At 40.2% G+C, this 24,941-nt stretch overlaps 1 protein-coding gene across 1 annotated transcript; it reads right to left on the reverse strand.

The window, feature by feature from the left end:
* Positions 1-10,852: 10,852 nt before the first annotated feature.
* On the reverse strand, positions 10,853-11,622 carry LOC143853907 (uncharacterized). The gene is made up of 2 exons (XM_077363604.1): positions 11,259-11,622; positions 10,853-11,130 (listed from the first exon to the last, which is right to left on the reverse strand). The coding sequence occupies exons 1-2, from the start codon at positions 11,620-11,622 to the stop codon at positions 10,853-10,855; spliced, it is 642 nt and encodes a 213-aa protein (XP_077219719.1).
* Positions 11,623-24,941: the final 13,319 nt, after the last annotated feature.

Raw genomic sequence — 24,941 nt, forward strand, 5'->3', positions numbered from 1 at the left:
GTTCCCTCACAGATACTTGCTCGGCCTCCCGCGCCAGCTACTAAGAAGACCTATCAACGCTGCCATATCTCTGCAGCTCATCCATTTCCGGCAGCGCCATCGCCAGCCCAGCATGAGCTCCCTCCTTCCACCTCCGAGGTACCTGTCGACTCTCTTATTGCTTCACGCACTCATTCTCATAGTACTGCTCATCCTATTTCTTCTGTTCTTTCATATGATTCTCTCACGCCTGTTTTTCGCAGTTTTGTGTCTTCTGTTTCTTTGCCAGTCCTTGCCTGTAGCACTTGATCACCCGGGGTGACACACTGCTATGGACCATGAGATGGATGCTCTTAAGGCCAATCAGACTTGGGATTCAATTCCTCTGCCTCTTGGTGCTCGCCCTTTTGGGTGTCGTTGGGTTTGTATGTGTTAACTTACCAACTTCTCCAAAAGCTTAAGCTGTTGGAGAAAGGCGTTATTTATCTTTTATACTTTAACCCTCCCCCGCACGCCGTTGGTAATTTAGCAATTCGGTCAAATATTTACTTGATGGCTCTGTTGAGCGCCTTTAGGCGCCTTGGTTGCAAAATGGTACACTCAGACATTTGGAGTGGACTATGGTGAGACCTTTTCTCCAGTGGCAAAGATTCCCTCAATCCGTGTTCTCCTATCTCTTGCTGTTAATCATAGCTGGTCTCTACATCAGTTGGATGTCAAAAATGCATTTCTTTATAGTGAGCTCTCGGAGGAGGTGCACATGGAGCAACCTCCTGGGAATGTTGCTCAGGGGGAGATGTCCTGCTCTGTATGTCGATTAAAGAAATACATTTACGCTCTCAAGCAGTCTCCTAGAGCATGGTTTGGAAGGTTTAGTGATTCTATTATGCGCTTTGGCATGAAGTAATGTGCAGTTGATCACTCTGTCTTCAGCTGTCAGTCTACAGTTGGTTGTGTACTCTTGATAGTCTATGTCGATGACATCATCATCACTGGCAGTGATTCAGTGGGGATCCATAAATTAAAGACCTTCTTGCAAAATAAGTTCTCTACCAAAGATTTGGGTCATCTTAGATACTTTCAAGACATTGAAGTTGCATATTCTACAAAGGGGATTTCTCTCTCATAGAGGAAATGTCTTAAACTTGCTTGAGGAGACAGGTTATTTTGGTGTGAAACCCGCCTCAGTTCCCATAAACTCAAATGTGAAGTTACTACCTGAAGAGGGAGACTTGTTAGATGACCCAAACATATACAGGAGGCTGGTTGGTAAACTTATCTACCTTACAGTCACACACCCAGATATCTCCTTTGTTGTTGGTCCTGTCAGCCAACATATGAGTTCACCTTGTACTTCAAACTGGGCAGCAGTTCTTCAGATTCTTCGGTATTTGAAAGGTGCTCCAGGTAAAGGTTTGTTATTCAAGAAACATGGACATCAGAAGATAGAAGGGTACACAAATGCAGATTGGGTAGGATCTCCAGGTGACAGGAGATCTACCACAGGATACTGCACATTTGTGGGAGGTATCTTGTGTCATGGCGAAGTAAGAAACAGGATGTTATCTCCAAATCTAGTGGAGAGGCGGAATATAGAGCTACGGCGCACACAAGTGGAGAGCTCATTTGGTTACGCTCTCTCTTGTCAGAAATTGGCTTCTCCCCATTATCTCATTTTCAGTTATATTGTGACAACAAGGCTGCGATTCACATTGCCACAAATCCAGTCTTTCATGAGAGAACTAAACATATCGAGGTTGATTGCCACTTCATCCGGCATCGGATTCAAAAATGAGAAATATGCACAGTGTTCACTAGATCGGTGGACCAATTAGCGGATATGTTTAGCAAGCCATTGAACAAAGCCAAATTGAGTGATATTTGTAGCAAGCTAGGAATGTTTGACATATACATTCCAGCTGGAGGGGGAGTGTTAATGTATGTATATGCCTATGGGCATATTGGTCATTTGTATGTTTCTCTCTTTATATATAAATACGTAAGTGAGGGGGAGACTTCCCAACTCACTATCTCTTCTTCTCATATTCTTTTCCCAACAATAATGTTTCTTTATTTCTTTCTTTATTTTGTTTTCAGGTAATTCAGTTTCGAGTACTTATTCTCTGCTATTTTGTTTCACTTTAAAAGTTTGTGTAATGACTATGATGGTTGTTGTAATAGGACATGATTATGTAATATTACTTTTGATGAACGAGATTCTTGTTTTGAGAAATCGTGTCTATTGATGAAATAATTGTTGATGAATTAAATGAGCCTCTTTCTTTCTGTCACTCTAAAAAATCGTTGAACCGAGACAATTAGTACCCGCCAAATGCGCCAAATGTTCAAAAGTTAAGTAATTTCAAACATTTTTCCTTATCTCTTAGGCTTTATGCATTTTGTTGATTTGTTCTAATTTTTATGATTCTTGAATCTTTTGCATGTGTAAGTTTGTCTCGGTAAAAGATACAGGTTGATATGAAGGCCACTCGACAGAAGAGCCTCCCTTATTAAGGTTAAGTAATTTTTGCTTCTTAATGTAGCTTGAATGAAAGTAGATTTGCCTTTTCTCCTTTCTGTACTAATAAGTGCAATGGTATCCATCTCTGCAATTGCAAGGTTTGTATCGTTAAAAGAGATCACATGATTTTCACAGAACCTGGCTTTTGACCATTTTCAAATCGATCCTTCTCCGCAAGCCTAAGAAGTTAATTTCTCTAATTATCCGTTTACTTAGAGCAAATCTTCCCACATACTCATTTAGTTAGCCCTAAGAATTGCTCTTTCTAGTTTTGGATTGTACCATGCATTATGTTGCACATTTTGAACAATTTCCTTTGATATGCATGTGTGTGATATAGTATATTTGATGAAAGCATCCCGAGCAGGAAAGGAAAGGAGGTTATCTTTAGAAGGACTAGTCCGTTGAGAAGAGGTGCTACATAATTGTTCACCCAAGCAACATTATCTCCAAAAGCAATTTTGTAGCTCCTCTTTTCAGGAGAGAAATGCCACCTCATATGAATTAAATGAATAAGACAAATTAAGCTATGAGGTGGCTCTTCTCTATTCAGAAAGAGGTGCCACGACATGGCTTGCTGCAAAATTGCCTAGACAGTCACTAATTCGAAAAGAAACGAATGTAGGAAGACGGTCGTCATGGGAAATAGACAATTAGTCTTTCCAAGGAAGAACAACTTCCTAGACAGTCCCTTACTAATCTGTAAAGATGTTCTAATGGTTATAATCCACAATTTTCATGTAAGATGGAGTTGAATTCTGGCCTAATCTTAAATTTCCTTGATTGGGAACTTTTTTAAGAATAAGGTTGCTCAGATCCACTGCTTGCTCTTTTTTCAATGGAAAGTACAATGCTTTCATCATTTAGGTAGATAAACAAATGCTTTCTTCCTAGAAGTATATGAAATTTCAACGTTGATGACTTCTCAGCACAAGAGTTTCCATGAGTTTGTGTTTACTTAGTTTATTCCTTTAGTTTCCTCAACTTGCCGTTCCAATGGATATTCCAAATGGATATAGTAAATAGGTAAGTTGTCCTGTCGAATTGGGGGTGCAAGTCGGGCAGGATCAGGTTGAGGCCAACCCTAACCCAACCCGAGATAGCATTCACTCAACTCTAACCCAACCCAACCTGAGCCTTGGGTTGAGGATGGTCAACCGTAACCCAACCCTCCTCTAAATCTCTCAATCCTAACCCAGCCCATCTAACCCGAAATCGGGCCAGGTTGGTTCGAGTTCACCTTGGGCCAGAAAAATACATCAACCACAAGTAAATCAAAATAAAATTATAGGACGGAAGTCGGGTCGGCTTGCCAAGGCCTCAACCCTAGTGCAACCCAAAATTAAATCGGGTTGGCTTTTCCCAACCCTAAAGCCAACACTAACCTGAGGAAATGCCAACCCAATCCGAGCTAAAATTGGGTTGGACCCGTCGGATTCGGGTTGAGCCTGACCCAAGTTGCACCCCTATGTCGAATGTATGTAGTTTGAACTTTTAGGAATTAGTAAGTCTGCTTTGGTTGCTGAAATTTTGGGTGAATGGCTGCAGATTACAGGTTGGAGAGAACGAATGGCAATGCAACACATAAAATCACTATTCACAAGTCAATCCTGAAATTTTGGCTGAATAGTTATAAATTTTGGATGACTTGTATGTCGTATATTGTATGGGGTACAGGTACTTGGCAGTTGTAAAAAATTTTCATATAGGTACAGGTTTACAGGTATTTTGTACCCAAATTCTGGGATTTTCCAGTATTTAAAAAACTTTACCGGCTGTCATGACCATCGATGATTTAATAAATTTTTTTTTTTTAAATATTACCGGTGGTCACATTCGCCAGTAAAGGGGTGACCTTTAATTACAAATTGGCACTTGCCGGAGAATGTAAATTAACAACGATTCAGGTGGTCCTGGCTGCCACTAATTTGAAATTCAGTGACATGTAAATATTGTTGGGATTTCCTCGTAAAAGCAATAATCCCAAATCGGATATCTGAAAGGATTTGGATGGGCTTATAAGGATTTGGGCACCCTCCCCTTAACGGCTAGCTTTTACGGGGTGAGTTCTGCCCAGTTAAATTCCCCACAAATATCAGTCCATAAAACCTTTTCCGGCGCTTCAATTGGCGGTGTATTTTCTTCCGCCCGTGAATTTTTATCCGCGGATAAGTGGACTTTTACCGGCAGTCAAGACTGTCGGTAAAAGCCCAATTTCTTGTATTACACTACAAGAACATAAGTGGACTTTTACCGGCAGTCAAGACTGTTGGTAAAAGCCTAATTTCTTGTGTTGCTACAAGAAATTAGATTTTCACCGGCAGACTTTTACCAGACTTTTAACGACAGACCTTAAAACTGCTCTTAAATGTTCATGTTTACGGCGGTTTTTCATAAACTGCTGATATAGAAGCTTTGTGATCGACAAAAGATGAAGCTGCCCAACAAATTTCGTAAAAGTAATCACCAGCGGTCCGGATTGCTCCTAAGGGCACATTTGGCTACTGTGAATTTGTTTTCATGATAAATCGGTATCTCCCAGTGGAAATGAGGTACAAGGAAACCAAATCCAGGAAACTAGTGTCTCCGGTGATTACATGTGGCTAAAAATCAGGAAACAAAAAACTCTACTCAAAATTAGATCAACCTTTTCTTGATTTTTAGCAAATCTAATCCCCGGAGACACTAGTTTCGTGAATTTGGTTTCCTGATTGTTAGCGACTTCACCCCCATCTCCACCTGTAGAAACTGATTTATCATGAAAACAAATTCATAGTAGCCAAACGTGCTCTAAATGATTATATTTATCAGCGATCTTAAATATGACTGCCGGTAAATAGGCTTTGTCATCGACAAATGCCCACCCTGGCAAAAAACTTGGGTGAAAATATTCCCCTGCACTCATGACCGCGACCACGCCATGGAGTATATATACGAGGGGTATTTTTAGGATTTTAGGTAAAATGTCTTATAGAAAAACCAGCCCCGCCCCGCGCCAAACACTATTTTTTTTCCTATTTCCTCCCTTTCCTCTTTCCTCTGTGTTTTTCCTTTTAGCCACCATTTTCGTATACCTAGTTTCTGGCCACCTCTCCTCTCCATCGTATTGTCATCTCTCTGGAAAGCTCCATCTCAGAGAAAAGGGTATGACCACCCTCTCTCTCTCTCTCTCTCTCTCTCTCTCTCTCTCTCTTTCTTTCTTTCTGCAACTGTTCAAAATGAAACATTTGCAACCAAACACCTTAAAGTAAATAGTGTTAGGTTTCTTATTGTTCCAAAGCTCTTAAAGTGTTTTCTTAAGAATTGGCCTAATGAGAACCCTCTCAGTGATATGACATGCATTGTTTATGGTTTCTGACCAAAAATATTTAGTTAAGTTATTTTCATTTAACATAGTTCGAGCCATCTCTTGAATTGTTATATTTATTCTCTCAACAACCCCATTTTGAGGGGTTCTAGGAACTAAGAAGTTATGGCCAGTTCTATTTTCACTGCAATATTTTTAAAATTCCTATCCATGGTCACTTTGAATTTTAGAGATAACAAGTCCTTTTTCATTTTGAATTTTATTACATAATTTCGAAAACAATTTAAATGGTCCATCTTTGCTATCTAAAAATAACACCCATGTATATCTAGAGAAATCATCAACAATACCATATACAAGTTCGTTCCACTTTTACTACAAGTTTTCATTGGACCAAAAAGATCCATATGAAGCAATTGTAAGGGTTTGATAGCAATTCCATAGTAATAGAAACCATATTTTTGGGTTGGAAAGAGTTTTGGATTTATTTTCCTAATTGGCAAGCCTTGCAAACTTGATCTTTCACAAATTTCAATTTTGGCAAGCCATCTACAAAATCTTTTGAAGATAAGTTTGATAGCAATTCCATAGTAGCATGTCTTAGTCTTCTATGCCATAGCCTAGAGTTTTCATCTAAAACAGAAAAAATATTTTACATTTTATTTCTTTAAATTACCCAAGATAAGAGTGTAAACATTACCATTACGATTTGCAACAAATTGTATCTTATTATCTAAAGTATTTTGAACTAGGCATTGATTAGATTTAAATGTAAATGTATTTGCTTTATCACATAATTGGCTATTTCTTAATAGATTATGCCTCAAACCATCAACAAGCAGGCCATTATGTATGAAGGTGTCATTGTAACATGTGGTCCCTTCTCTAATGATCTTTCCTTTATCATTATCTCCAAGGTGTCACTTCCTCCATCCTTGATAGAGAGAGATGCAAATTGAGATGAATCCCCCATCATGTGTCTTGAGCATCCAATATCAAGGTACTGTTTGTCTTTCTTAGAGAGGCTTTTCAAGCAAACCTACAATCACAAGAAAATCATTTTGAACCTTTTGGTACCCATGCTTTCTTGGGTCCATTTTGGTTGGTTTCATAAAGAAATTCCTTCTTAACCCACATGAAACTAGAACTATCATTATAGGTGTTTCTATATCTACAAGCAAACTTATAATGACCTATTTTTTCACAATAATAACATTTAATTGTGGAAGGACTAGTATTTGCATATTTGCTTGAAGATGTCCTAACAAAATGATTATTGAAATGCTTTTGCTTTCGAGAGTGGCCATATCCCAAACCAAATCTATCTAAAGACCAACTTTGCTTTTCAAGAATCATGTCAGGTTTAAGTGTTCCAGTTTCAAAATTTTCAGTCAAGACTTTAAATCATAGCATTTGGAAATCAAAATTTCATTTTCTTATTTTAAGGCCTTGCTTTTTAAAATCAAATTTTCATTTTGAGGTGCAATCGAATTATAATCCTTTTTGAAACTCTCAAAATCTTTTTTGGCATTTGAAAGAGTTTTTCTAATTGTTAGATTTTTTAAAAACTTGTTTTTCAAGATCACCATGCAACTCTTCAAATGCTTCTCATAACTTATCATAAGAGAAAATATGTAGATCATCAATATCAATAACCTCATTTTCTTCATTTAGCCCTATCAAGTAAATGTTGCACTCTTCATCACTTGTCGTTTTCCGATGAACCGCTAGCTTCGAGTTCACCCCAAGTCGTGCTTATTCCTTTGTTGCTTTCCCTCTTCCTATGCTTGTCATTTGACGAGGTAGACTTGTTCAATGGGCAATTCAGATTGTTGTGCCTAGGCTTCTTGCATTTATAACACTGTACCTGTTCTTCCTTATCCTCCTTGCTTGGTCTACTTCCCCTTCTATCACTTCCTCCTTCTCTTCTTAGGAACTTCTTGAATTTTCTAGTGAGGAGAGCGATGTCTTCATCCTCACTATCGGCTTTCGCTATCCGATGAAGCTTTGAATGCAATTTCCTTCTTCCTTCTATCTTCCTCATCATTGGAAGGGTTGTTGACGATCATCTCATGTGTGATGACAAATCCAATGAGCTCTTCTAGAGGCAGTTTGGTGGGGGTCTTGGCTTCTTGGTTTGCAGTCACCTTTGCTCCCAAACTTCTTGGTAGTGACCTGAGAATCTTGTTTACTAGTTCAACATTTGAATATCCTTTTCCAAGATACTTTAAACCATTGGTAATATCTGTGAATCTAGTAAACATTTCAGAAATAGACTCATTACTCTTCATTTTGAACATCTCATATTCGTGAACAAGGATGCTTATTTTAGACTCCTTCACTTGATTCATCCCTTCATGGGTGACTTAAAATATGGACCAAATTTCTTTCGCCGTTTCGCAAAGAGAGATTCAATTAAATCTTCCAGGAAAAGAGCACAAAACATGGCATTCATTGCCTTAGAGTTTAATGTAGCCAATTTCTTATCATTATCAATCACTCGTCTTTGAATTTTGTGGGTATTGAATTTCCCTCTTCAACGATTTTCCAAATATCGGAATCTATCGTTTTGAGATAGATTTTCATATGGGCTTTCTAATATCCGTAATTGGATCCATTAAAGAAAGGCAGTCTAGTAGTTGAATGATCATCTCCATACCCGGTGGTTGCCATTTAAGTCTTATACTGTTAAGTCGAAAATCAAGAGCCCTAATCTGATACCAAATGAAAGCCTAGGTAGGCAACCCAAGAGGGGAGTGAATTGGGTTTTATAAAAACTTAGCTTAATTAAAACTTATTTAGAAGATTATGTTGCTAGAGCAATGTAAAAGAAAAACTAAATAAAACACAGTGCGATAAACCACAAGTAAAAGAAAGAAAAAAGAAAGAGAAATTGTACACTGTGTTTGATAGTAGATCAATCAATTCGGCCTACGTCCACTCTATCAAGGATTTCCCCTCCTTGAGGTTTCACTAATCCCTGTCATCTTACGGGTGGAGATCAAACCGGTACAAGCTTTTCCACAAGCTTCTCCTTTCCAAGGATTGATACGGTGCCCTTTCCACCAAGTACAATGAGTACAAATGAAGTTGATAGTACAATCCCCTCAATAGGTAGATTTACAAATGAAGATCATCACAAGACTCACAAAAAGAAGATGGACATAAAGCCTAATCTAATCTCTCAACACTTTGTAAGCTTATGGCAGAAGAGAGTAGAAAAGCCAGTGTGATTTAACAATTGAAAATGGTTCTCAGTTGAAAACTTGGCGCTCTTGGGTGTTTGGATAGCATAAAAGTTGATTGCAAGTGATCCCTTTACTTCGAGCAAATCTTCCCACATACTCACTTAGTTAGCCCCAAGAACTGCTCTTTCTAGTTTTGGATTATACCATACATTATGTTACACATTTTGAACAATTACCTATGTGATGATGATGCCAAGATATGGTCCCTCGATCTAAGGGCCATTAGAGATACAATCTGCGTTGTCATCCGCTCACAGAGATAGCTCTGGGAAGCCAATCTGATGCTCAAGTAAAAAATCGGTGGTAAAGACAAGTGATAGAGTAACGGAAAGAGTGAGTTTTTCTTAGGGTTTCAAAGGTTGAAGACGAAGTAGGAGAAGAGGAGAGGATCTTGGTATCTCAACAATCTCAACTTCTTTGAAACTAGAAATTTTTTCTCTTACCTTCTCCATCCTTGGCTCTACTTCACTTTGTAAAGTCTGTTGATCTGCCCCACAATGAGTTGTGAGTCACTGTGGACTTTCAGGCGATCCACTTTCATTTTAGAGGTAAGGGCCAGGCCGGCGAGGAGAGCTTCGTACTCTGCTTCGTTGTTGGAAGTTTTGAAATCAAGTCACAAGGCGTACTCCACGAGGAATTTGTTGGGACCGGCCAACCCTAATCCGGCACCGCTTCCTCTAGAATTGGCAGAACCATCGACACAGAGCATCCAGTGGTATGTCTTTTCTGATTCTTCAGACAGTACTGTAGCCTCCTGCCCCCTCCCACCTTGAGTTTTCGGCCAGTACCATGCATTCCACAACAAAGTCTGCTAACACTTACGACTTAATCACCGGGCGTGGTTTGATATGAATGTTGAACTAGCTTAACTCGAACGCCCAATTGATTAACCGTCCCGATGTGTTCGGCTTTTGGAGGATCTTATGGAGGGGCTGGTCGGTCAGAACAACAATGGTATGATCTTGGAAATACGGGCAGAGCTTTCGAGCTGCGATTACTACTGCGAAGGCGAATTCTTCAATCTTCTGATACCTTGCTTCCGCATCATGGAGGACTCTGCTAACGTAGTAAATTGGATGCTCATTCTTTTCTTCTTGGCGAAACAAGGCCACACTCACTGCCACTGGGCTTATGGCAAGGTAAAGGTAGAGTTCTTCCCCCGGTGCAGGGTTCATGAGCAAGAGCGGCGACTTGAGATACATTTTGAGCTACTCGAAGGCTACCTGGCATTCTTGGGTCCACTGGAAGTCCTTCATGTTCCTTAGTACCTTGAAGAATGGTAGACATCTTTCACCCGATCTTGACATAAATCTGCAAAGAGCAGTGGTCCGCCTAGTGAGCCTCTTAATCTTAGTAACTGTTGTCGGAGGAGCCATGTCAACCCCAACTATGATCTTTTCCAAGTTTGCTTCAATTCCTTGTTGACTGACCATGATACCGAAGAATTTTCCCCAGGTAGCCCCAAAGGCGCACTTGGAAGGATTCAACTTCATCTGGTATTGGCATAACACGGAGAACGTCTCTTCGAGGTTGGCGATATGTTGGTCGGCCTTCAAACTTTTCATGAGAATGTCACCACGTAGACTTTCATATTCCGACCAATCTGATTCTTGAATAGCTTGTTGACTAACCTCTAGCAGGTGGCTTCCGCATTCTTTAACCCAAAGGGCATGACTCTGTAGCAGAAGAGTCATTGCTCCGTGATGAATGGAGTTTTCGAAGCGTCGAGGCTGTACATCTGGATTTTGTTATAGCTGTAGAATGAGTCCATGAAGCTCAGCAGATCGATCAGGAGATCTATCTGAGGGAGGGGTAGTGGTATTTGGGGCAGGCACAATTAAGGTTGGTGAAATCGACGCGTATCCACCATTTCCTGTTTGCCTTCTTGACCCTAACGAAATTGATGAGCCAATATGGATAGTAGATTTCCCTGATGAACCCCGCTTGGAGGAGCTTGTCAACCTCCTCCTTTATGTGCTTCTGTCTCTCGAGGGTGAAGTTCCGTTTCTTTTGCTTGAGTGGTATGAAACTCGAATTAACGCTGAGTTTATGGACGATGACCACTGTGGATATGCCTGGCATATCGGAAGCAGACCAGGCAAAGACATCCGTTAAATCTTAAGAAATTGACTAGCTCGGTTTGGGACTTACGTGAGAGGAGGGAACCGATTGTACTGTCTGGTGAGTTCCTCCACTAGTTAACCCCTGATTATCTGGGCTTCGACACGGAGGTCTGGAGCTTCGATGGAGAAAGATTCTTTAGTCTTGTTGGTGCCTTCGAGAGCTGTTATATAGCAGATGCTAGCCGCTTCCTGGTTGCGACACACCTCCCCGACTCCTTTGTCAGTGGGGAACTTCATTTTGAGGTGCAGCGTGGAGACTATGGCCTTGAGTTCGTTGAGGGCGAGCCTACCGATGATGGCATTGTGAGCAGAAGGGACTCGTACCACGGGGAAAGTATGTAGGATGGTCTTCTGATAAGGCTCGGTGCCGAATGTCATAGGAAGGTCGATCTTGCCTTCAAATCTTACTGCCCCTCCTGAGAATTCGTAAATAGACCAATCCATCGGAGTGAGTCTGTCCAATCCCAAGCGCATTCGCTTGAACGCGTCGTGGTGGAGTACGTTTACCGAGCTTCCACTATCGATCAATATCTTGCTGATGTTGAAGTTGGCGATGAGGAATGTGGTATCCGGTTTTTTTCACATGTTGCGCAGGACGACAGGGGATCACCACATCGGGTTTTTTTATGGGAGAGTTATTTAATCTGCGATACTTACAAACTAGGGACCGTGATCCTGACTTCGTAAGTTAGAGGAACTCAGAGTTGCCACCTAGGTTAGGGCCTAACACTCGTGTTTGTTCTTCCAAGGAAATGAGTAACGACTCGAATTTTGTTGGAAGAATACTAATCAAGGGTTCCTTTGCTCTGGGCCTAGAACCTCATATTTGCTCTGTTTCCTTAAGGCACGGTCCTTATAGATATCTGGGTAAAACTTATGGTGACAATCAGGGACGGTGTTAGGCACCCCTCTTGCCCGGACGAAACTGGTCTCTTAACTTAAATTGGCATTTTTCGAAGGATTTGGATCAGGGTAATTTATCTTTTTATCCTTTATTTTGGTTGAGCATAATTCCAGGATGTAAATAAAATGAATTTACAGAGAAATCCAAAAAAGTAAGCGGCTCGGTTCGATCCTGTTTGAGACCATATGTTACAGACTCCAAAGGAACACTGCAACTGATCCCAAGTAGGCCTCCTCCCCTTAAATCAAATGGAAAAGACAATACAGAAAGTAAAAGGCGGGTGCTGCGTAAAACAGGCGGGTGCTGCGTAAAACAGGCTTTTGGTTTGCCGAGAAAGGCAGGTACTGTGTTAAAAACAGGCTTTCTGGCTTTAAAACGGTATTTAGAAATCATTTGGTACCCTAAAGAGAGATTGAGAGAAATACAACAGGTGCTCTGGACTCGTCATAAGGTTCTTCCTCGCGACACCTATCATTAATACTGCCTTGGCGAAATTGGGTGTCTACAGATGCCCCTCTTTGGTAGAGGGTGCAAAGCACCTGAATGCCAAAGTAAGGAGACAACACAATTTTATCACAGGAGACTAATGATAGGCTTGCAAGACTCACATTGGATCCTAAGGTGTGCAGCCCTCACCAAGGAATCTTGCTGTCAGGTCATTGAGTGGAAACCTCTCGCCGACGGTTTTTGGGGTTTTGAAAATTACGACTGTTAGAACGAGCCCTGGGATGGACATTGTTACTAACAGCCGGGAGGGTCATTGGAAGTCAGGTTTAGGACACCTGACTTGGGGAGGGACCTTTCGGTCATCAGAAGTCAGATTCAGGACACCTGACTTGGGGAGGGACCTCGGGGGATGTCATTTTGACATCCAGTGAGGACATTGATAACAGGAATGCCAAATTGGCACATGGTGATTGATACGACGGATGGTACGCATGATCTTGATTTGATGCTGTGCATAGACAGTATACATGATTTTGACGAGTTACCGTGTACAAATGGACTAACTCTGGCTTTGATTTGATTTGCAGGCTCACTGCATAGGAACATACTTATTTTGATTTGGAGGGCTAACACGTAGAAACAGACTTACCCTGGGGAGTGAAGGATCCAGGGCCAATGGAATCAACCAGGATGGCGAGTGTGCCTGAGTCGATCAGGGATTGGCTTGGCGCGCGAGTGTGCCTAAAGCCAAAGGAATCGACTACGCAGACAAGGGAGCCTATGTCGATAGGGGATTGGCCTGTTGAGCGAAGGATCCAGCGCCAATGGAATCGACTAGGCAGACAAGTGAGCCTGGGTCGATCAGGGATTGGCTTGGCACGCGAGTGTGCCTAAAGCCAAAGGAATTGACTAGGCAGACGAGGGAGCCTATGTCGATATGGGATTGACCTGGCGAGTGAAGGATCCAGGGCTAATGGAATCGACCAGGCAGATGCGTGAGCCTAGGTCGATCAGGGATTGGCTTGGTGTGCGAATGAGCCATGGCCAACGCAGGTTGATAAGATTGAATCTGGATAAAGATCTTGAGTGATTAGTTTAATAGATTCCTCCAGTGATTGAGTGCAAAGTCCGCTGGGGATTTGGTTACAAACTCTGCTGAGGATTTGGGTACAAAAGTCCGCTGTGGATTTTGTTGCAAACTCCGCTTGGGATTGGGTACAAAGTCTGTTGGGGATTTGGGTACAAAGTCCGCTAGGGATTTGGTTGCAAATTCCGCTGGGGATTTGGGTACAAACTCCGTTGGGGATTTGGTTACAAACTCCGTTGGGGATTTGGGTACAAAGTCCGCTGGGGATTTGGTTGCAAATGCCGCTTGGGGTTTGGGTACAAAGTCTGCTGGAGATTTGGTTGCAAATGCCGCTGGGGGTTTGGGTACAAAGTCTGCTCGGGATTTGGTTGCAAATGCCACTGTGGGTTTGGGTACAAAGTCCGCTGGGGATTTGATTGCAATTGCCACTGGGGGTTTAGGTACAAAGTCTGCTAGGGATTTGGTGCCTTTGTTTGTGTTGTTAGTTTTGAAATAAAGTGTATTTTTGTATAAATAGATATCCGTTCTAGGTGGATATTTTATACAAAAATGCCCATAGTTTAGTTTTTTGAACAACTTAATTTTGAGCATTTTGCATTGTTAGTGACAACTGACAATGCAAAATGCCCCTAGTATGGTTTCCTTAATGATTTGATCATACATTTCATATTATTAGTCATACTTCTATGGCTAATAATACAAAATGCCTATAGTGTATATATTCCCATAGACAAGAGAAAGTTAATACAAGGTAAGAAACAAGAGAGCAATTTCATTGCAATGACAAGATGGTTCTTTCTGAGTGCTCCTGGTCATGAGGTGACATCTTTCTGAACATTCTTCTTCTGCACGTGGGGTACTGAGCTGCATCCTGATTTCTTCTAGTAGGGGAGAGATTCACTATGTCTTTCCTTCAACGTATGACTACCTTTGCTGGGCAATGGCTTTGTTGGGGGAATGGCTAATCTTTTCTCTGACTTTCTCTGCGAGGGAGGAAAAGAAGGAGACTCAACTCTTACTAAAACAAATGCTTTTGATTTATTTTAGGTAGGTCGAACCTTAGAAGATGAGTTTGGATGTATTTGCACATGGGCAGTGTTCCCTGCCCGTGGTTTTTCAATCATGGTACAAAGACCCTTTAGATTGTTTAGAGTTTTAATGCATTTGGTTTTAGACCAAAGAGCTCTTCGCCCGATCTTTATTGAAGACATGCCCTGCCAACAACCAAGTCGCCTTTTGTAGGTTTTCTACTTGGCGGACCGTTTTACACTGACTTTTGCCAAAAAAAGCCCTTTACGGGTTTCCGTTTTTGCGAGAACGATGACCTTAAATTTTGCCTAAGCAGCCCTTCCAGGTTTTCGACTTAGCAGGTCTTCTGATCTTCTTGTTCTGGACATTGGGAAGACTTGCTGAAGATTCTGAGAAAGGTTTGTTGATTTTGCCAATGGGTGACCGAACTTGGGTTTGTCAGGCTGCCTATGTACCCCAAAGAGGTTGGGATCAGGTCCGCGTACTTTGAGGCTTTCTGCTGAGGAACTAATTGGGTGGTTTGGCTTCGTCAAATGGGACCGAACCTGAAATGATCAGGCTGCTTACGTACCCCAAAGAAGGATTGGGATCAGGCCCGCGTAGTTCGAGGCTTTTCTGTGGGAAAAATGATAAAAAGGGATAATTTCTATTAGCTTTGCCAAGAAGGGTGACCGAACCTGAGTCATTTTAGGGGTCTGAATTTGTAGGTGAGTCATTTTAGGCTTTGGTCGATGCATGGAGGCCTTTGAATATCTTTTGATTTGATCGAGGTTGGTAGGTTTGGAAATTCTATCTCCATTTTGGTCAAGAAGTCTGACAGCTTTTCCGGATAGGATTTCATGAGTTCGGCATTCTCTAAACACCATATCCCCCTCTCTGGAAATTCATGACTTTGCTCTGCATCTTCAGTAGGTGCATCAGTTAACTGTTCTGTGGCAACTTTGTCTTTGACAAACTTCAGAGTAACGTTCATGATGTTGAATTTTAACGAATGGTCGTCAGGCAACTGCTGGTGACAACATTAGGGGAGAGGATAAATAATCCTTGATTTTTTTCCGAAGGCTTTTTGACATTCAGTGTTCCATAGTTTGGATAGTCATCCTTTGGACTGGTTTTGTTCAGATTCCTGAAATTGACACAACATCGAACCTTTCCATCTTTCTTGGGTACTGGAATGATGTTTGCTAATAATTTGGGATATGTGACAACCTTCAGAATGCTTTCAATTGATTGATCACTCCATCTTTGATTTTGAGAGCCCATTCTGGTTCTATTCTTCTGAGCTTCTGCTTCTTCGGTTTGACTTCTACAGAGAGAGGGATATGATGCTGGAAAACTTCCTCGCTCAATCATGGCATATTTTTGTAAGACCAGACGAAGACCTCTTTGAATTCTTTTAATAATTTGGTTAATTTCGAACGCTCTTCAGGGGATAAGGTTTTGCCAATCCTTTATCTCCTGAAGCAGGGATTCAGTGCCGATGTATAATATTTTCAATTTCATCTTCTAAAGGTTCTTGCTTGACGCTCCTCCACTCGTTTGATTAATTCCTTAATCTTGAGGGGAGTTTTGTCTGCATCCTCGTTTGAGGAGGGTTGTTCATTATATTTTAAAGTACTTACTTCAGAACAATCGAGAGACAAAAGTGAGATTAGAGAAAGTTCTTTTATTGATTTGCAAGATATATCAAAGAAGAACTGACTGACGCACCCTTGTCGGGCTCATTTACATTTGACACTTTTTTCAAAAGATGAGTCATAATCGAAAAGGGAGTCTGACTCAGAGGACAAGAAGTCTGTATCCGGAGGAGTAAAGAGTGGGATAAAAGTATCCGACCAGTTGGAGGGTTCTGTGTTGCTAGCATCGGTAATCATATTATGAGGAAAAAAGTGCAAATGTCTATGCTTTTCCGCTTGCAGCTATGACCTTTAAAGGGCCACATCTGCCCCTGATGGGATGATGAAGTGTTTCTTCTCAAGAAGGTCTTGGATGGCATGTTTCAAGGCGAGACATTTATCGGTTTGGTGTCCCCTGCCTTGATGGTACTCACAGTAATCTCCGTTGCTCCAGCTTCTTGGCAAAGGGTTAGGAGGCAGACGGGGTGCAAGCAAGAATATCTTCTTTTCTCGGAGGAGTATCTTCAAGATGGTAGAAGGATTGGCTGGTAAGGGAGTGAATTTCCTTGACGGTTTTTTTGCAATAGCAGGCTCTTGGGGTGCATCACTTTATTGCCAGACAAAAGGTGGTTCAGGCGCCATGTTAACTTCTTTGGGTGCAGAGGGTTTCTGAACAACAGCTTCCGTAAAAAGTTGACCCTCAACAGCCCATCTACGAACCATGTGGGCCTCTATTTTGCTTCCAGTGTCTATGAAGCACTTTAGACTTGCGAAACAATGAACGTCCATGTGACGTAGGGGAAGTGAATGCTTTCCAGCGAGCAGGGATTGCAACTCATTCGATCTGAACCACTGGCCCTGCCATTTTTATGATGACCTGGTCGAGAGAGTATGATACATCGGTGTAAAATATTGAGTGGGATCAGTGAGGTATAGGTATAATTTATCTTCAATTTGATTCTCTGATTGTCTTTTGAGTTTCCCTAGTGCTTCCATCAAGCGAACACTAGACTCACTCCCTAGCGGGGCTCTCTGATGAGACTGCATAATCTATAGCAGCATTTCCTTATGCTGAGCCAACAGAATCAATGGCTATCCTCTTGTGAGAGGATATATTCATTCGAACGGAGCCCTGACGCTTTGACCATGAAAACGTAGTCAGGATAGATTTGTCTTTAAAAGTGAAGACAACATGACCTGGGTGTGACTCTTGAGCTACGGACAAGACACTGGTCAGAAAAAGGGCCATCTTCCTAGAGAAAGATGAAGACAATTCGGGTAGAGTTCTGTCGCTGTCTTGACCATTGTGGGATGGTTGGAACGAGTCTAACCTTTCGGAAAGAGTGACTTGAGATTGAGTAGAACTCGGGTACCGTGAACATAACAGTGGTTATGACAAGATTATCTTCGTACAAGAAGATGGGTTTATTTGGGCAGAGCTTCGCCGCCACCGACCATAACAGGGGTTGGAATGAGTCTAACTATCCAGAAAGACTGATTGGAATTGAGCAGAGCTCAGGTACTGTAACCATAACAATGGTCATGACAAGATTATCTTCGTACAAGAAGACAGGTTCATTTGGGCAGAGCTCCGCTGCTTTTGACCATAACAGAGGTCAGGGGAGGTATATATCTGTGTGAGAAGACAACTCTAAAAAAGGATTTGATTAGCGTGATCAGGGTAGGTCTATGGACAGATGGAATTTATTTGGACAGAGCTTCGTCGTCTTGACTATAATGATAGTGAGGACGGATCAAGACTAGAAAAGCAGTAGAGCCTGATGCGGCTGAGACCAAGATGGTCTGGACATTTATTTGAGCAGGGCTCTGCCGCTTTGACCATAAAGATGGTCAGGATGGGTATGAACTCTATTAAAAGTAGACCCTGATGAGGCTGAGACTAAGACGGTCTGGAAAATAAAGTGATTGACGGACTGTAATAACCTTTGAAAGATGGGACCAGAATGAGGGTCTTTTGGTTAAGCGTATTAACCGTAAGACGAACACTCTTCCAGGGTACAATGGTTGCTTATCCAAGGAATATGATGATATGGGTTTGCAAACATGACTCTGGACAAAACCAAAGGTTTAGAAGTAACCTCTAATCATGGGTCAAATAAGCTGCGACTGTTTGCTCATCGGGCTAGGGTAATGACATCCCTAGCAAGAATTGAGGCAACCCGGGGACACCTTTCTAGACTCGCTCAACATGCCCGAAGTGGGCTAAAGGTTTAGTGTATCCCTATTTTGGAAGACGCTAGCATCTCTCAAGAGTAACTGGTAGGCTTACTTAACTCTAAGCTTAGCATGCCCTTAGACAGGGCATGGTAACATCTAAGTGCGTAGTATTCAGGGCTATGCAGGGGATGAAGGCTTAGAGGTTCCTCTTGCCAATGTGATTAAACAATCCCTTGCCCAGTGTGCCCAGACGCGGCAGGAATTTAATACAGCATTGGTTTTACGACACCACAAGGTTGACGTGCAAAGAGGTGGTGCTTTCACATCAAATGGAGGCGAGACCAGCAGATTCAGGTGATGAAATCCCAAATACAACCGAATCCGTTCCAAGTGCTAGTCACCCTCGGGTAAATAGGTATGTAAGCGGGTGATGAAATCCCATATGGTGTGTGCCTGGAAAATGAAAAAAAGGGGCAAGCCTAGGTGCCTCTCGGGGCATTTTCGCACAATTGGCGGCAATTTTTTGGCTGTAATTTTTAGCATTGGCTCTTAGCAATCCCTGTAGAAGATGTGTGGCAAGTGTATATGTACTGGAAAGTAAGTCTAACACTTATTTTATTTCGCTCGTCAGGAGTGTTCGCAACTTGCTAATACCCCTGAAGGCTACATCTGGTTAAGGATAACCCTAATAAAGGAGAAAAAAGTTCAATTATTTGATTAAATTCTTTCGAAAATGCCAATTTAGTTATACAGAGTTACAACCTTTTTAATTTTGATAAACAAACCTGCTGAGAGTAAGGGTGTCAATTTTGGCTCGGGCTCGGAAGCTCGCTCGAGCTCGGCTCGAATCCTTAACGAGCCGAGCTAAGCCGGCTCGCGAGGCTCGTTAAGCTTAACGAGCCGAGCCCGATTTAGGCCAGGCTCGGCTCGGCTCGTTAAGGCTCATTAAGAATTTAATATATTTAAATATATATATTATATATTAATATATACACTAAAAGGGTTATCCAGGGAGTGAAAGGGGGAGGCAAAATATGTCACTTCATTTTTGGAACCCCATTTGTTACTTGGACCACCCCCCATAGTGTAAAAAAAGTAGTCAAATTACAGTAGATAGGGCTGTCTAGGGAAGATGAGGGGTGTGAACTTAATATAACCCGAGCTCGGTAAGGCTTGCGAGCCTCGCCGAGCCTGACAGAGCCGAGCCGAGCCGAGCCGAGCCTAGTTCGAGCCCGAGCCGAGCTTTTGAGCTTAACGAGTCGAGCTGAGCCTGGCCAAGCTCGGCTCGGCTCGGCTCGTTTACACACCTACCTGAGAGTGTATCCGGTTTTTTCCCGTGTTGCGCAGGAAGACAGGGGATCACCACATCGAGTTTTTTTTATGGGAGAGTTATTTGATCTCCACTACTTACGAACTCGGGACCGTGATCCTGACTTCGCAAGTTAGAGAAACTCTGAGTTGCCACCTAGGTTAGGCCTAGGACTCGTGTTTATTCTTCCAAGGAAATTGTAAGCCCAAGGGTTCCCATGGGTTCAAACATTCACCTTTTCCTTCTTATTTTGATGCTAGCAAACCCAAATTGATTAGCATTTATGGACTAATGTGTTGCTTTGAGGTGTTGTGTTCTATACAGGAATTTCATATGTCAATCGCCATTACACAATTCATCTCAACACATGGCTTGTGGATTCACACACACAATGATCAAGAGCTTGCACTTACATGTGAAGACATCATCATTTGGAGGATTTTCAAGTCAAGAAGCTCAAGTTGAAGATCCCACAAGTTGCCTAGCAAGTGTCAAGAAGAAGCTTGGAGTTGAACTAGCCATTGGTGACACCTCATGTACCTTTCAACCTGCATTGAAGATTGGAGAAAGCCACAAGAGTCAAATAAGTTCAAGAAGTTCACTCACAAGTTTAAGGAGTCCAAGAAAGTGCAAAGGAGCAAAGACATTCCAAGAAGACTCAATGGTATACGCTTTTAGAATGTATTTAGAGTCCTCTTGATTTTATGTTAAATGCACTTTCAATAGGTTTTCAAATAGTTTTCATACTTAACTTTTTATATCTTCGGAAAGCATTAACATAGCCAAACATGTGTTTGAAACCTAGGACTAAAGCCCAAACACCATGGCCCAAAGCCCCTGATTTTCATATGTTAAAAAGGATTTTCAAACAAGGCCGGTCGACCGGGGTGTCCCGGGCGACTGCGAAAGCAGTGCTGGAAATCCAGCACTTGCATTCCAAAGGCGGGACGGTTGACCGGGGTGAGCCGGGCAACCGCAGAAATGGTTCTGTTGAAACATAATCATTCCGACATGGTTTGGACGGGGGACCTCCATGGGCCAGTCAACCGCAGATAGTGTTTTACCCTTAATGTTTAAACAAATAGGTAACCCTCACCGGGCGACCGCTATGGGCCGGTTGACCGCGACGGTATGAAATTTGAAATTAAAAAGGTAAGCCCGATAAGGGCGGTCGACCGCCGCGATATGAAAAACTAGCCGTTGGGGCTTGCGCAGGTTGACCTTTTCAACCCAGTTTATTACAATTTTACCCCCAAACGGTCATATTTCCTTGTGGGCTATATATACACTATCAAAACCTTTCTAAACAACATTTTGCAAGATCAAATCCTATCCTTTTGAGCTTAAATTTCATAACAAAGGTTTTACCTCTTTGAACTTGTATTTTTACATTCTATCAAGAGAAACTCTATAGGCTTTACATTTGTATCTTTCCTTGGAGTGTTTTTGAGCTTAAGAGTTTGTAATCCGCCTATCAAGAAGTAAAAAGAGAGTTTTATTTTTTGTTCTTCATTTCTATTGAGGGTCTTCGATTCGGCCCGGTTACAAAGGTGAATCCGTTGTAAGTGGGAGTGTCCCCTCGTAAGGCTTCGTGCAGAAAGGGTTTGTTCCCTTTGGAGTTGGAGAAGGAGTTTGTATGGCGTGGAGATTCGCCATTGAAGAATCTCAACTTTAGTGGAGCACCCAAGGAGGAAAACTTGGAAGAGTAGAGTAGGTCTTATGATAGACCGAACCACTATAAAAATTGTGTGTTCTTGTGGTGTGCTTTCTCTCCTTCTTCTCTTGCACTTGTGGTGATTGGTAATCTCTAACCCTAGCTTGTATTTATGTTTTAATAGAACAAGGGTTAGTGAATGCATGATAAAGTAATGTCTAAGCCCTAGCCTTCATTATTATGGTTATTTGAACAAGGGTTAGATTAATAATTGCATAATTAGTAAATCAACTTTAATAATCCACCTAATTAAGCCAAGAATTTTTAAATAGCCAATTCACCCTCTCTCTTGGGTTGTCATACTTGCATTTCATTTGGTATCAAAGCTATAGGCTCTTAAAGAGATTTTTAAAATTTAAAATCTACAATAGATAAAGATCCGTGACAGTCCAAATGGAATTTGAGGAAGCCCAATCTGCTCTAATTCCTCCATTCTTTGATGGAACGAATTTTAGAGCTTGGAAAGTGAAAATACTTGCCTATCTCAAATTCATAGATTTTGACATGGTAGATGTCATTAAAAGGGAATTTTCTATTTCAAGAAAATGTAGTAAAAATGATTTAAAATTATTTTCCTTAAACTCAAAAGTAATGATTTTATTGTATTGTGGTTTCTCCAAACATCTTTGAGTGACATTTGGACAACACTTGAAGATATTTATGAGAAAAATATGTGTCTCTTTTCAAATGATAACATTCTTGAGCAAAAAGAGATTTTACAAAAATCTTTTGCAAATAAATAAAATATTAAAAATTCAATTTCTAATCTCAAGAATCAAATTGAAAGCTTAAAAATAGAAATTGATGAAAGTTTAAAAAGTAATGAAAAATTAAGTCATTTAAGCAAAATTTTGATAAATAAAAATGATGACTTAATCCAAAGATGTAATGCTTTTGAGAAAGAAAATAAAAGCCTTGAAAACACAAACAAGAAATTAAATGAAAAATGCAAACTTGTTTGTGAAAATGAAGAACAATCTAAAATTAATTCTTCTCATCAAATAGATCATCTTAAGAATCAAGTGAATGAGAATGAATTAATAAATAAAGAACTCTCTTTAAAGAATCAATAAATTAATTCAAAGTCTTATGATTCTATTTGTACCTCATATACCAATCATTATTATTGTACTTATTGTGGTAGATTAGAGCATCACAAATTTAGGTGTAGACTTAGATTTGTGAAGTCAAACAAGTTTGTTTGGGTAAGAAAGGACACACTCCCACAAACAAACTTGGTTGGAACCAAAGTGATTTGCGTTCCCAAGTTTCCCATTCAGACCATTCATTTAATATTTGAGTATAATGGGTTGTGCTTTAATTGTTATATCATATGATTTCTTCTAGATACTTCACTTAATGATTAATATCTTGTATCTAGATCACATGAGATTCATTAATATATCTTGTTATTCTTGAATATAGTGCTTTTAATAATAGAATATATCTATATTCTTAGAGCTTAATGATCACATCATATACCACCTATAGTCTATGAAGAAAATAAGAAAATACTTCTCTAGACTATGCTTGTGCTTAATTGTTATATCATATTAAATGATACTAGATATTATATGCTTGATATGTATCTAGTTATCTTGTACTTAAAGATCATATCTTTTTAAAAATGTATTATAGAGACACATATACATATCTTGATTTATTTATATTTATCTATATTTAGTAGTGTTCATACCATTAATAACATGATATAGTGTGTTAATATATACAAGCTCATGTTATGGTGCATAATAGAGTATACTATCTTGTAATGGTATGACCATGTACTTTGGTCTAAGTGTTTGATATATCATTTGAAATTTATTCATTCACTTAGTATCTTCTTTGACCCATAGGAATAGCTTAGGTTGGTTCAAACTAGATCCCTAAGTTTTAGTTTGTTATTGCTAGTCTTTTATATTTTAAGAATTGACCATGTCATTCTAGTAATTATAAAAGAAATAGAACAAAAATTGAAAATAGAAGATATAATGGAAAAATAAGAAAAGTGCATAAATATTATGTGTAAGTAAAATCAGTGTACATTAATCCTTAGACAATCTTTAAACAAGGGTGGGTCAAAATACAAAACTTAATGAATTTCCAAAATCAATTGTTAGTACAGTAAGAAATTCATAAGTTAGTTCATTAGTCCAAGGTGTTTATTATAGACACTCATGAATATCCTTGGCTTTTGATGCAATCCCCTTGAACTCAAAATTCATACCTCTTAAGGGATTATGAAACTTAGTTCAATATGAGAGATTCATATGACATGTATATGACATATATATGAATATCATTGAACTAGTCATGTCTATAAGCTTCAATATGATCACTCATTTATGACATGAATATCACTTGTTTTGAAATAAGTCTAAGAAGAATATAAAACCCTCAAACAAGTGAAATTTGATTGAAGGAAGTAAAGTGTTAAGAAATTTTGATTATCTTAAACCCTTCGACCATTTCTTCCATGTAAGGGTAGCATCTTTAAAATCTTTTCGGATTGAGAGATTGGGTACTTGTTTTAAATTTTCTCCTTCATCAAAAGATCATCCTTGGTAGGACTAAGGAAATGTACATGCCAGTTATGAATCTTCCATTTTCCTAGTCTCTGTTCATCCTTCACCATAGGATTGAACAGAGAAAAATTGTGTACATATACCATCTTATTACATCTGGCATGATAGAAGGGGACAAGTACTTTAGACAAACTATGAAGGACTGATTATCTGAAATCAATCAACTTGAGTCCTTCAAAGCTAAAATCTTGGAAGAGATGATGGGTCATGATAAGCTTAAAAATATTTTTAATACCTTATCAGCTCAAAAAATAGGCTCTCTCCTAAGAATTTGTCATTGGCCTTTGATAGAACCTATAAGGCAAGGCATGACAATATAGAATGGCCATAGATATAATTATATGAAAGCATAGCTATAGGATCTTATCATGAAGAAAGATATATTTTCCTTCAAAAGCACATGATAAGAAACAACTTCATAGGTAATAACAATATCAACTCAAGCACTATCCTATGAAGGGGAGTTCTAGAGATTTTTGAAACTCTAGAACAAGATACTTATCATTGAAAATGATGAGACCATATGAGTTCATCCAAGATAAGTATAAAGCCTGAGAAGATATGGCACTGAGGCACAGTCTAAGGGATTTTGTCACAAATGAGATATGATCTCAAAATATAAGCATGAGACAAATCCCAACTACCACACATATGGAGCAATGTAGCTCCACATGAGTGTGCTTATCATATGTAATGCACATCAAACATCATATGATAAGATGGATAGACAGACGGTGAGCATGTATAGTTCTTCATTTGTAAAAGACTCATACAGTGTATGAATCCAAAGGGCTGTCCAACCATAGAGACACCAAGGGGTTTAAAGGTGAATGATTTCCAAACCACCCTTGGGCCACTAATGTATGATTTGCTAGAGTTATTAAAGTATTAACC

The sequence above is a fragment of the Tasmannia lanceolata genome, unplaced genomic scaffold (assembly GCF_043159265.1).
Source record: "Tasmannia lanceolata isolate RefF3 unplaced genomic scaffold, GAP_Taslan_0.1 ptg000020l, whole genome shotgun sequence".
In the NCBI taxonomy this organism is placed as follows: domain Eukaryota; kingdom Viridiplantae; phylum Streptophyta; class Magnoliopsida; order Canellales; family Winteraceae; genus Tasmannia; species Tasmannia lanceolata.